This window comes from Globicephala melas, chromosome 8 (genome assembly GCF_963455315.2).
Source record: "Globicephala melas chromosome 8, mGloMel1.2, whole genome shotgun sequence".
NCBI lineage: Eukaryota > Metazoa > Chordata > Mammalia > Artiodactyla > Delphinidae > Globicephala > Globicephala melas.
The window spans coordinates 65,325,736-65,339,779 of NC_083321.1; the positions used below are offsets into that span (position 1 = coordinate 65,325,736).

General features: G+C 35.7%; 1 protein-coding gene across 1 annotated transcript in view; it reads right to left on the reverse strand.

Annotated features, from left to right (window-relative positions):
• NOX4 (NADPH oxidase 4) overlaps positions 1–14,044 on the reverse strand; it is a 147,851-nt gene that overhangs the window by 92,435 nt on the left and 41,372 nt on the right. Inside the window, exon 8 of the mRNA XM_060303886.1 lies at positions 12,200–12,280. Coding sequence (XP_060159869.1) covers positions 12,200–12,280 — 81 coding nt within the window. The remainder of the gene's footprint in view (positions 1–12,199; positions 12,281–14,044) is intronic.

The following is a 14,044-nucleotide window of genomic DNA, read 5'->3' on the forward strand; positions in this document are numbered from 1 at the left end:
GAGTGTGTGTGTGTGAGTGTGTGTGTGAGTGTGTGTGTGTGTGTGTGTGTGTGTGTGTGTGTGTGTGAAGGGGCTGCTTCACATCAGGCAAAGAAATGTTATTTATTCCTTCTCCTAAGTCATCACAGCATTCAAGTGGGCATCACCCCATGTGCTAATGGTCCTTAGAATGACAAATGTTTTTACTATGCAGTACAAATCTTCAGGACAGCCCAATCAAATAAACAATGTTGCCATTCTTGGTGTATAAAGTAGCATATAATATTCTAAAATCCCTTTTAATTTTGAGAGTTTTATGTTATTTTAAGCTATTATTAAGCTTAATGGCATAGGTTACCTCTGTCTATGCCCATTAAAATGGTCTTTTCTTTGTCTCAGATTGTAGTTGTTGCCATTGAAGAAACATGGATAAGAGAGAAAAGATCTACGGGCAAACAATGATAAGAAGCCAAAACTATCATTCATCAGAAAAAAATCAAGCATGGAATCTCTGGGTTTTTTGGCTAAATTAGGTGGTAAAAATACTGACGGGTTCAAAAGGAAGGACACTGGCAGGTATCAAACTTAGTATTGGAAGGATAGGTAGTACATGCCAGACAGGTGCTTGCTGCTTCAATACCTATTTCCACAAACTTCATAATACATTTGTGTGGTAAAGGTCAGTAGCCCCATCTCAGAATGAGTGAAAACATTCAGAACTGTTAAGTAATCTGCCCAAGACCACACTGTCAGTCTGTAGCCAAGTCAGAGTACAAAGGCCATACACCTTCCCATGTGCTAGACCTGCTCCCCCTGCAGAATCCCCATTCTACTTATGAACAATATACTGAAATTGAAGACCAATGTGTGCAATGAATAAACTTTATGGCTCTACATGGTGATATATCTGGAAAAGGAGGTAGTATATTTCTACCAAACCAATAATTTTATGTTATTTTTTAAGTTCAAATAAATGCAGTAACTTACTTTTTCATTGTACTAGTAAAAAATAAAACTTTTTTAGTACTGGTACAGAACTTTTTAGAAATTTTAGAAATTTCTTTGGTACTACTGAAGAAATTCTTAGAATTTGCAACCCTAGAATATAACATTTCTTTAAAAATTATATTTCAAGTCCATAAAATAATTTCACTCTGAAGGATTTTGAATAGGAATGTACATTAGATATTATAGATGCTAGATTGATAGATAAAAATCAGATATCATCTTTTTAATCCAGTTACTTCACTGTGACCACGTTTGTTAAAACTGAGTTCAATATTACATGTGGTCTTTGTGATTTCTTTGAATCCCTAGTACCTATATTTATTTCAGCAAACATAATAGACTTGTCTTTCTTTAGAGTTTAATGCAATCTTTTCAAATACAACAGAGCCCACTTTAATTAACACTTTAAATAATGCACAGCTGTATCTATCTGATGAATAATCCTGATTTTCTTCCTTGCCCCACATCACCACTGAGATACACCTATTTCACATTTATTATTATTTAAGTTTTGAAACGTATTAATTTAAACGATATGGCCTCTGTCTTTAAGAAGCTTAGAATTTAGTGCACTTCTATCCAACAGAACTTTCTGTGGTGGTGGAAATGATCTAAATCTGTGCTGTCCAGCCATGGGCCACATTTGGCTATTGAGCAATTGAAACGTGGTAGTGCAGGCAAAAAATTGAATTTTTCATATTATTTCATTGTAATTAATCTAAATTGAATAGCACAACTTTAATGGGTATAATTAGGCATGAAAGCAAAAACAACTAAAAACCAAAATGAGTAAGGCTATATAGACGTATAGTGACCCCTGGAGAGTACATAGAGATAATGAACTCTGATTATGACATTCTGGAAAGGGCTTCACGGGGAAGCAACTGAAGGATGTGGAGATTCTAATGTTAGAGACTAGGGAAATGGCATTCCAATATGAGGGAGTAGTATGAACAAAAGCACATTGTTTATTCCCAAATTAGTAGAAGGGATAATATCTTGTGCATTTATATATCCCTCTTATAACTACACTCACTGCCAAATCTCATCAGCCCTCCTGCAAGTTTCTTGCATGTAGTAAGTCTTCAGTGAGTTTCTAGTGAATTGATTTTAAAAGCAAATAATAACTACATAATTTGTTTGAATACAGCAAGTGCATCTAAAAGTTAAAATAAAGGGAGGGCTTCCCTGGTGGTGCAGTGGTTGAGAGTCTGCCTGCCGACGCAGGGGACACGGGTTCGTGCCCGGGTCCGGGAAGATCCCACATGCCGCGCGCAGAGCGGCTGGGCCCATGAGCCATGGCCGCTGAGCCTGCGAGTCCAGAGCCTGTGCTCCGCAATGGGAGAGGCCACAACAGTGAGAGGCCCACCTACCGCAAAAAAAAAAAATAATAATAAAATAAAGGGAACATTCTTATATTGTTGTACCTTTCCTAATTAAATGAAAAATCATTTGAAAGTGAAAGAAAAAGACGTTAGTGAATGGTAAGCAGAGAATATTGCCAAGTTAAGACAGTGATGTGGCAGGGAGTTGGGGAAGGAGGCACATGGCCTATGTGGGAATAGGAACACTTATTACTAATTTATTTTAGGTATATTGCATTATGTTCTAAAAGAGAGATTTTGAAGTATCTCTGGAATGTCTAGCGTCCTTCAATCATGAGAGATCAAAGATTTTATGGTGTATCAAAACACATGGTTGTGGACACTATTGTTTTTGCACTCGTAAGGATTTCAAGATGTGCTTTCAACACTCAACAGTGTTTCCACAAAATAGGTTTCTTTCTTTCTTTCCTTTTTTCCTCACTAGGCATTATAGTTATACCACTATTTTTTAATGCCTGGCTGTGACAAAGTCATAGAAAATAATATAGTACACAGAATAAATCCTACCAGGTTAAAACATAGAAATCATAAGAACTTTTTACGGCAAAAGTTAAATATTACAAAACACTATGCCTGCCAAAAAGAGAATCACAAAATCATCTCTACTTTAACTGCAAGTTACACATTCTTAACAAATGCAGTGTTGCTTATGAGACCTTTATGTTTGTGGTGATTTTAATCCTTTTTTAAAGTGGAGAAAAAAATCCTTGTCCCAGGAGGAATCTATTTTTTACCTTGTATTCTATAACATACAAAATATTTCTTTTCTTTACAGAAAAAATATAACAACTTGTTTCTGACCATTCTTTTTACTTTGCTTCAAGTACAAAAAAAGAGCTTAAGAAAATACATCTAAATTCAATATTGCAAAACCCACTGGAATTCACTGGATTCTGAGGAATCCACTAGAATATACACTACTTAAGGTCAAAGATTTGTCCTGTGCCTCTATTTTTCTGGTGTCTGGAACAGTGCCTATAATCTGTAACAAGTGTTCGATAAATATTCACTGAATGGATTAATAAATGGCTAGAAGTATATAAATAATTTTTTGTTGTGGTTATTTTTGAAACACGTGATTGAGGAGTCACCCGGTTTTAACAAACACACAAGTTAGTTTGAACTCATTCTAATTTCAATAAAGATGTCTAGACTTTAGCAAATGGCATTTAGTAAAATAAACCATGTGTGTTCATTCAACTTTGCAGGGAATAGCATTAAATAGGTCTGCAACTTACAGCATCCCTCTTCACCCTTGAGTACTGCAAAGTCCAACCTGAGATCTCAGCCCTGCCCTGAACCTGAGCCCATCCTAACCTAGGTAGACAAGTCATCAAGAGAGTCAATCCTATCTGTTAGCAGCATCTAGAAATAGAGTGCTTTCCTAAACTAAGGATCCAGCGTGCCTCAGGGAAACCCTAAGCATCAGATACCCATCCAACCAAAGCTTCTACTCTCGCCCCCACTTTGTCGGGTCTAGCCAGATTCTTGCCAGATACTTGCCTCTGCATTCTTTGCTGGGCTCTTGCTACAGATAGCCGAGTGTGCTCGCAACCTGCAGCTTGAGTGGAGCATGTATTGTGTCTAGCTCTTGCTGGTGGTGATGCCCAAGGTACGAGACTGGGCAACACAAACAGAGCCAGCATCATGGGTGTGTGACCTGTGTGCTCTCACGGGACCCTGATCTTAGAAAGGCACTGTAATTGGTTCAATGCTCTGTTGCCATCATCTTGAAATGCTTAATAATTTTCTATCAAAGGGCCCCGCATTTTCATTTTGCAGTGAGCCCTGCAATTAAGCACCCTGCCACAGACACAATGCAGCTGGCAAAACAAAGCCTTGGAGTCTAAGGACATAGGGTCAAGATCCCAACCCTCCCTAAGTGTGTGAAGGCAAATAGGTCATTTTAATACGTTTTCTCAGCTGAAAGCGAGAGACAGTGCCTGGGGGCTTACCCTCTACTTCACAGGTATATAAAGGAAAGGACTTTGATCTCTTGGGAAGGAAAAAATATGTAAGCATCTAATATTTGTTACTATTTCCTCTGCTTTCAGGCTTTGCTAAAAGGGCAGTGGGAGAGAAAAGGATTATTCCACATTTCATAAAAAACATTAATGTACTGAAAATATTTTTACCATAAATTTAGCCCTAGTTCCTTCTCCTTCCTCCCCAACTTTCTCACCCTGTACCTCTAGCCAGAACCACTTGTTATTATAAATAAGGTCCCAGGAGAAACACTGAGGTTAAAGTTATGTGAGAAAGTATTTGGGCTGAAGCTCACTACTTCTATCCTCAAACTGGGGAGAACGTTAACTCACAGTTTAGAAGATTAAAAACGCATTAGTAAGCATAGGTCATAGCATAAATTAATTCATTTACATGAAAATGCTTCAAATATACTACACATCTCTGTCTATACAATGGCCTCCTTATGGGAGAAAATACCGCACGATCTCAATTCCCACCCCTACCTGGCTTTCAGGATAAAATATCAGCAAAAATAAATAAATCATAAGACTTTAGTCAGGAATTATTACATAGAAAAATCATTTTTTACACAAGAAGGAAAATTAATCCTATGAATGGGAAATTAGAAATGGGAAAAAACACATACATGTCTAAAGATCATAGTTGTATAGAACACTATATTTATTAACATATGGAAAATATGTAAATATTATGGGGGGGATTTGAATTCCACATAACAAAGACTTAATCCCTCAGGAATTTTATTCCCCCAATATATTTTAAGTAAAAAATTAAAAAACCAAAAATGTGAAAGAAGACAAATAAAAAGAGATGAAAAACTTTCCTCCATGATCCAAAGAATTTTTAGCCACAGAAGCACACAAAAATCTCCAGCAAAAATGTGCCAGTTTACAACACAACGAAAATAGTTAAGACTTAAAAGTTAATTCTTCAGGCACAGGAATTGATATTCCAGCTGCCATAATAACTTATTACCTAGATAACACTAAGTATAAGTGACAGGCCCAAAATGGTAATCCAAGTTGCATTTAAATAAATACACAGATTATTTTTATTGCTATCTGCAATACTTTAATATTTGAGGAAAATTGGAAGGGCCTAGAAGAATAACACATTCCTAGCTAAAAGCCAATTAATACAGTTCCATGTAATCTAGCAAACACTGAGTGAATGATGATTTAGGATTGATGATGAAAGGGATTCCACTGATGAAGATAAGTAAGAAACAGTCCTACCCTCAAAAACACTATAATTTACCTAGGATACGTCACTCTGCTATATGTTCTTTTCTCTTTCATACTGTAACTCGCAGATGCATAATGGAGGTAGACTGCAGAGAATTTTCTACTATTCAACTACAACTTCAGCTATAACCTGACTTTCTCCCTTTTACCTAAGGTTTTATATAGTGTTTAATATTCTGTACTTTGGGCTTAACATACAGCTTCTGGGCCTTCCTTTCCCTTGGCTTCACCAAGTTTCCATCTGACATTCTAAGAAGAGCTGGTGCCTCTCCCCAGTAAGAATATCCCACAAGCCTCTCCTCCTTCCACATCAGTGTGGGTAAAAGGAGCCCTCAGGGTTTCCCTGGTGGCACAGTGGTTGAGAGTCCGCCTGCCGATGCAGGGGACACGGGTTCGTGCCCCGGTCCGGGCAGATCCCATATGCCGCGGAGCGGCTGGGCCTGTGAGCCATGGCCGCTGAGCCTGCGCGTCCGGAGCCTGTGCTCCGCAACGGGAGAGGCCACAACAGTGAGAGGCCCGCGTACCGCAAAAACAAACAAACAAACAACAACAACAAACAAAAAAAACCACAAAAAAACCAAAAAGGAGCCCTCAGTACAAGTGCTTCTAAAAGAGAAGATTCTTGGGAATCGACAACTTCTAACACTTAACTATATTGCATAAATACCTCCATCCCCCAAGAGTATATTCTTAATTTTCTCCTCCTAAGGGCATAGTAGAGGGAAGATAAACCAACACAATAGGCCTAATCTCATAAGTATTTGTCTACCCTGGGTTAACTTCTTGAGTTTCAATACCTATGAAGCTGACAGTGCCTCTGGTTCATTGTCATTGTTGACAAAAGCTGCTCACTGTGTTCCTCGGGTTTAAAGAACAAATGTTTTTAGAAACATGCACCTAGAAAACCATTCCTTTTAAATTCTCTGAAAAAAATGATTCAAGCAGAATATAAATCATGTTCTACAACGAACTCTTGCCAGCAGTAGTCCCAAGTGGCAGAAAGCTCTGTTTAAAAGAATAATCCAGGTCTCATTTTTGTAATAAAATATAGTCTGGGAAGTCCAGCTGGCTCAGTTATTCGCTATTGTTTGGCTCTCACTGCCATCTACACCTTTGAGAAGGACCTTCCCCCTTTCTTTCCCAGAATTCTCACATTATATTTCCTCTCTTACGTAAATAAAAAATAAAATACAGTTACTACCCATGCAACACTTCCGAGAGCTAAAGCCAGTGGGAGCGTTGACTGTCATAAAATTGAAAGTCTAGGGTGCCCTATCTCATTTAAGGGTGCCCTATCTCATTTACGATGCTTTCCCTCCACACGCCTTTCAAAGGAGTGGGGTTAGGCTCTGGGCTGAGACTCTGTGACATTCATAATTGCTTTTCCCTCCAATACCCTTTCATCAGTAAGTGAGGATGGCAGTGTATCTCGCCTCCTGATGAGTTTTTCAAATGAAAATGAAGAAAGAAACGTCCAGTTATATTCATGGCTGGAAAGAGGAAACATTTTTGGCTTTTAAAATTTTTTCTGAATGTCTTCTGAATTGAAATATCTTTAGTACAGTGTACAAATGGCAACCTCCTAGAAAGGTGTGTTAAAAATCAGAAAAAAAATTCCTCAGGAGAAGGCTTGTCTTGCAAATCCCAAAATAAACCTTTATCATTAAAATCAGTTGAACCTTTGAGACCTAACAACATTATAAAAACTGTTGCCCTTTAAGATTATTCTTTTGATCTGCTAAGCAGTTTTCGTTATATGTTTATCAAATTACTTTGCTGATAGGAAAATCTGGGCTCTTCAAAAGTGCAGTGTCTTTATCAAAACAAAAACGATTCTTCAGCAAATTAAATGTGGAGTTTCTTCCTTACACAGTTATTAGTATCAGTACCAGTATAATTTTTTATCCTGCTAACATTTATTGAATATATCTATATTCTGCCTACATTGCTGCATTCACTTATTTAAACATGAGACAACCCTGATATAGATATTTTATTATTAATCCCATAAAATAGATGAAAAAGAAAGGGCAAATTATCTGGCAAGGCCATACAGCTATTAAGTGATGTAGCTCTTAATTGCCATGTTATACTGACCTCCTAGGAAAAAAAAAATTAATGTATTTTAAAAATCTATTTGAACACTGATAAAACATCTGAATTTAGTATATATGAAATGTGGGTTTTTAGGGTGCCATGCAATAGAATTGCTTATCCTAATGAAAAAAATCTAAAACATAGGTAATAGGAATGAAAACTAGGTTAAGCTAAAGGCATGCATAATCGTGGAACATGATAATTGGATCTTAAATAATATTGAGTTGTAATATTTTGAGCAAAGAAGGTAAGACTTCCACTTTGCCAATATAGATTGCATACCCCAAGAACACCGTATTTAATTTTGGTTTCCAGATTTGAAAGGGATACAGGGAAGCCATGCCAAACTGTAGCCAGTTTGATTTACTGGTTAGGAACGTGGGCTCTGGAATCTGATACCTGGGTTCAAACCCAAGCTCTTCTATTTACTAGCCATGACTTTCAGCAAGTTTCTTCACCTCTCAGTGCCCCTGTTCTCTCACCTGGACAATAGGCATGATATTAATGATAATGATAATAATAATAATAACAGCAAATTTTACCGGAGTTGTTGGGAGGACTTAATGAAATCAACCATTAGTAAGATAAGTACTCAATGAATATTAACTATTAATTTATTCAAAGGAGAAAGTAACAGAGGAACAGAATTTAAAGAAGGAGAAGAACTCAATTTCCATGGCCTCCAGAGTCACAGACTTTTAAATCATTGGGTAGAAATTAAAGTAAAATAGATTCTGTTTCAAAAGAGAAATGACTTTGTGAAAGTGAGAGCTTTCCAAAAACAGAATGGGCTTTTCACAATTATATATTTACTTAGACATATTGTAGGGAGACTCAAAGATTCTTGGTCAAAATCATCTTTTGAGCTTCCTTCAAAGTTTGAGATTCTATAAAAATAAAATTGACTTTAGAAAATCATATGAAGCAATTGTTCGTCCTTACTACAGAAGTCTGATTATATAAGGAAACCAGTCGACAATTTCAAACTGCTTCACTGTTGAAGTCAAAAATTTTCTAAAATTTCTAGCCCACATTGATCCTTCAATTCTTTAGGCCACCAGAATTCTTGAAAATAAAATATGTTTACACTTGGAAAATATGCAGTTTAAAATTGTCTTTAGCTCTTTCAACTCTTTTTGTTTAATGTCAAACCAATTACTAATTCTGGGAAACTAAGTATCATATATTATATAGTTCTTTCACACTTTATTATAGTACTTACCACATTGATAGAGAAAGAAGCAAATGCCCAACAAATAGTGCTTTTCTGTTCAAACCTAAAGCATACCATTAACAGAAATCTCAATATAAATTCAAGAAGCTTGTTTTGAATAGCTGCACTTTACTTGTATAACCAAAAGCTAGAGAATGACATTATCAAGGAATTTTATAAATAAAGATATGTCTAAGTCTTCAACATTGGCACAAATAATAGCTTCAATAGATTTACTTGTAGATAGATCCTTTAAAGATAAAAAAGAACATTTTGAGAAATGTTGCATTTTAAGAAAGCTGTAAGATTTATCAGTAATAATTTTTCCTACACCAGAAGCATAATCTATGTAGTTTTATTAAAAATTAAACTTCATAGAGTTACAAACTTTTAGTTATAAGATGAATAAGTTCTAAGGATCTAGTGTACAGCATGGTGACTACAGTTAATAATACTGTATTGTATACTTGAAATTTGCTGAGAGTAGATCTCAAAAGTTCACACCAGAAAAAAAAAAAGAGGAAACTATGTGAAATGATAGATGTGTTAATTCACTTGTACACTTTAAATACATGCAATTTCATTTGCCAATCATACTTCAATTAAAAAAATTAAACTTTATAAAAAATGTGCACTATAGAATGCTTAGAGTATTATATATTTGTTGCACAACAGTTATTTCAGTATTTTAATAATTGTTTTCTTCATTTTTATCAATCATATGTAAAGAACTATTAATTCAGTTGGTATAATAGAGTGATTATATTTAACTCATTCTGTTGATGTCTTTGGTTATTTCTTTACATAAATTAAAGTCACTTTCTGTTTATGACCCCTGTTCTACAGAAGTAAAATCAAATTTTAAATATACCTTCTTTTACTTCCAAAAAAATGGAGAAAGGACTCTTAATACTCTCTAACTTCAGAAGCCTGTTAGAACTCCTGAAACTTTGAAAAATAACTCTACTTTGAATTACAAAGAAACAGATTTTCTCAGTTTTAATTTAGTACAACATAAAGGCAAAAGAATGCATAACTAATTATACTAACAAATTATTATATTTTTCTCTCATCTGTTCTAGCTAAAGAGAGAGAGAGGAAGAGAGAACAATTCCAGATAAATCAAGATATTAACCTCTTTAAAAAAACTTAAGACCAAATCCTTAGAAGTACTGAACTCTCCAAAAAAAAAGTATAACAATATAAGTTTTTGAGTCAGAATGCCTGGATTTGAATCCAGGATACATCAGTTAAGTAAACTTTAGCAAATTATGTACTCTCTCTAAATCTGTTTTCCCACCCATAAAAAGGGTTTAACAATATTATTTATCCTTATAAAACTATAATCCTGGGCTTCCCTGGTGGTGCAGTGGTTGAGAGTCCACCTGCCGATGCAGGGGACACGGGTTCGTGCCCCGGGCCGGGAAGATCCCACATGCCGCGGAGCGGCTGGGCCCGTGAGCCATGGCCGCTGAGCCTGTGCGTCTGGAGCCTGTGCTCCGCAACGAGAGAGGCCACAACAGTGACAGGCCCGCATACCGCAGAAAGAAAACAAAAACAAAAACAAAATCAAAACAAAAAAACACTATAACCCTTTAATAATATAAATCATCTAAATCATTTTAATTTATGCTTGGCATATAGTAAGCACTTTGCAAATGTTTTAAATTAGTATTTTCATTAGTAGCACATCTGTTTACTCATAGTCCATTTTTATGATAATAGCCCTGGACAGGGATGCAAGCCATTTAAAGAACAGAATATAAAGCAGTTTTTCTCTACCAAGGGCTTTCTCGGTGCCCTAATGCTCTACAGAATGTGTTAGCCCCACAATGGGAAAAGAACAGAACCCAGAGGTTCCACTGACTGTGGCCCTCTTCCGTGTGTGGCAGCCATGGCTAGCTGGAAGTCGGGATTATGTATGGCCATGTGTCTAATGCTCTACAATTATATGTTCTAGAACCATGATACAGAATAAATTGCACCAGGACGTAGAAGACGGAGATCCACATAATACTGATGTCTAAATCAATGGCCTCCAAAACTGGGGGAACAACATTTTGAACATGCACCTTGAAATAAATATATAATTTATGGATAAGATTTACTGTACTGACAAAGTACATTATAAAACATTCTGAAGAAAAAATTAACAGCAGGTCTGAACTTTTCTCCAAATACTGTTTCCCTGGAAACATTTTGAGTTAGGATAAACAGGGAGTGCCAGCTGTGTCACCAACCAGCATTGATTATTATTGATGGAAAGCATCTGGACCTGGAGGATGCTGAGTGACCTCAGCTTCCTGATGCACTGTGTTCTAGCAACTGAGGGCATCCCTTGAGGAGACTTGGACTGTTACCAAGAGACTGGTTCCTGTGGAGCATGAGCCTTCCCAAGGCAAGGTAGTCCTTGTGTATCCATATGGTCTCATCTTAAAACTGAGTTACTACATTCAGGTAAGGGATAGAAGGTGGAAAATGGTTACTGTGCATCTAGAGGGAGCCCTACTGAAGAAGCACCTGACATTATCCTGTTGACATTCCATGTTTCCTGTCCTGTATCCCTCTACTAAACCAAGTGAACCTGATGCCAGACAATAGCCTATTGTGTCATATTAGTGTGAGTGTCAAGACAAAATCACAGGTCCACTCTGTAATCATGCAGACATATAGATACACAAAAATATATTATTTATTTACATCCTCTGACCTAATGAATTATTTTAAGCACCATACATTTGAGTATACTGCTTGGGTCAACATACTTTTCAGAGTATTGGGGGTAAATTCTTTGTAAAAACTTGGGATGCTATCTCTCTTCCCTTTGTGATTTTCTGGTGTTTCTGACAGATCCTTGTCTTTGGGTCTTATAAATCTTTGGCTGTCTCTGCAAATATTAGTAAACTAGTAACTCCACTGTTACAAACTCTGCAGCAGCAAGACATAATGAATTCCTGAAAATTCAAACACTAAATATCTTCTTGAAGTTCTTCAGTTCCTACTCACTTTCTTTTAGAGCTTATCAGGATATAACTATAGGGGGCTTTAAAAACTACAACATTGTGGGAGAAGTAACTCTGTCTTTCCATTTTAATATACTTTTATGCTAGTTTTGTTAAAACATGCTATGTCGAAAATAGAACTATTTATTCCACTCTTGACACTACCCTCAATTCCAAGTAACCAAATAATTTTACCATTTCCTGTGAAAATTTCTATAGATTTCTCTTTTATTACCCCATTTTTAGGCACACATAGCTTTAAAAACATTTGTTTAAACTTACCCTGATACGTGTAACATCAGCAGCATGTAGAAGACCAAGAAGAGATTATGAGTGTACCAGAAGATGTCATAGTTAGAAACTCTGAAAAAACAAATAACTTAATTTCAATTCCACTCTACACTCCATCTCACTAAAAAAAATCGTGCATCCTTTCAAATACATGTCACAATTGAAAGTTAAAATATGAGTTTTAACTCATATTTAATATTTTAACTCATATTTAATAATGAGTTCATCTGAGATTTATCTATTAATATCAAAGTATTAACATACCACTGCAGAGAGAACTGACAAAAATTATAAGTAACGCTTTATCATTTTGAAGGTTCTTTGTATTTCAAATAAAGATACATAGAAAGAATTAAAATCAGCTGTTTATATTAAAGTTATTATGATGTAAGGCGAAGGTGCAGGCAATAGTCTGCTAATACGTACTTCTGCTGTCCTTTTTATCAAAATTCTCAATTTGCAAATGACTTCTAAGACAACCAATGTTTCTATCCCAATATATATTTTGAGAGTAGTTCAAAGGAAACTCAGATGGAGAGAGACTAAATAAGTGTTCATTAAAATTTTCTCTTATCTTCCTGGACAGTGTATAACTTTAAAGTAACACCTTGTGTTATTGTCCTGGGGGAGGACAAAGAGTCTGAAGAGGAATGGGTATAATAAACACAACCTAGAATGTTTGAGAGAAGTAAAAAGACTAACAGTTATTTTATTTCATATATCTCGGCAGATAGTCATGTATTAGAATCTTGGAGGTGGCGGGCAGGTATTCGTAAAAGCTTAGATGATTCTGATACAACCCCTAGAAACTTTAGAACCCCCAATTTAGGCAAGAGCTAATAGAGTCACATTTACATGGGTCACAGTTTTTGCTATCATAAACAATATCATTAGCATCCTTGTAACGTATGCCTTTTTGCACAGATCTGCTTCTTTTTGAATCTAAATTTCTAGAAGTGGAATTATGACATCAGAGGACACACATTTTGTAAGGCTTTTGATACACATTACCTATCGCTCTCTGAAACATGTTTATAAATTACAAACCCAATCATAGTGCAGGAGGGCCTGTTTCCCCAAACCCAGACTCCACTTTATACATCTTCAGTATTTTGTATAAGTGGAATTAGGTATTATTTCATTTTTGTGTTACTCACTTTGTATTCTCCTGTGACTTATCTGTTCATAATAATTACCCATTTCTATAGCATATTTCTCAATTGTTGTGGCTTAAACTATTCAAATTTAAGAATGTACTACTTCCATATGAGTGTAATAATTTTTGCAATAGCATATTTATTTTTCAGTTTTTATACTGTATATTGACATTCAGGAGTTTTAGTTTTCATATTGTTAGGTAGCCAAATATTTCCTATATTTTTCCTTGTCCATTATGAGAGCTGATAAAATATCCACTTAAAGTTTCTTCTGAATCTTTAGTGGTATAATTTTTTACAGTAAACTGTAATTTATCTAGAATTTAATTCACTTAAGCCTTACCTTCCTCATAAGTTTATAATGGCACCTTTACTATTTAGCAGGTTTTTACATATAGTGTTTTTACATATAGTCTTTTATAGTGCTTTCTGTCTACTATCATTTAATTCAATGTCTTGGTCATTTTTGCAAGTAAGTCCTATTCTGGTTGTTGTTTTTTTCATTGAAGTATGGTTGACTTACAATATTATATTAGTTTCAGGTGTACAATACAGTAATTCCCTATCCTGTTTTAAGTTACTGAAGCATAATCATTTTAATATTCAGTAAGCCACACCCCGCCTCCTTTTATTCCACTTTGGAACATGTATTTGGAAAGTCTCCATACACAATTCCTTA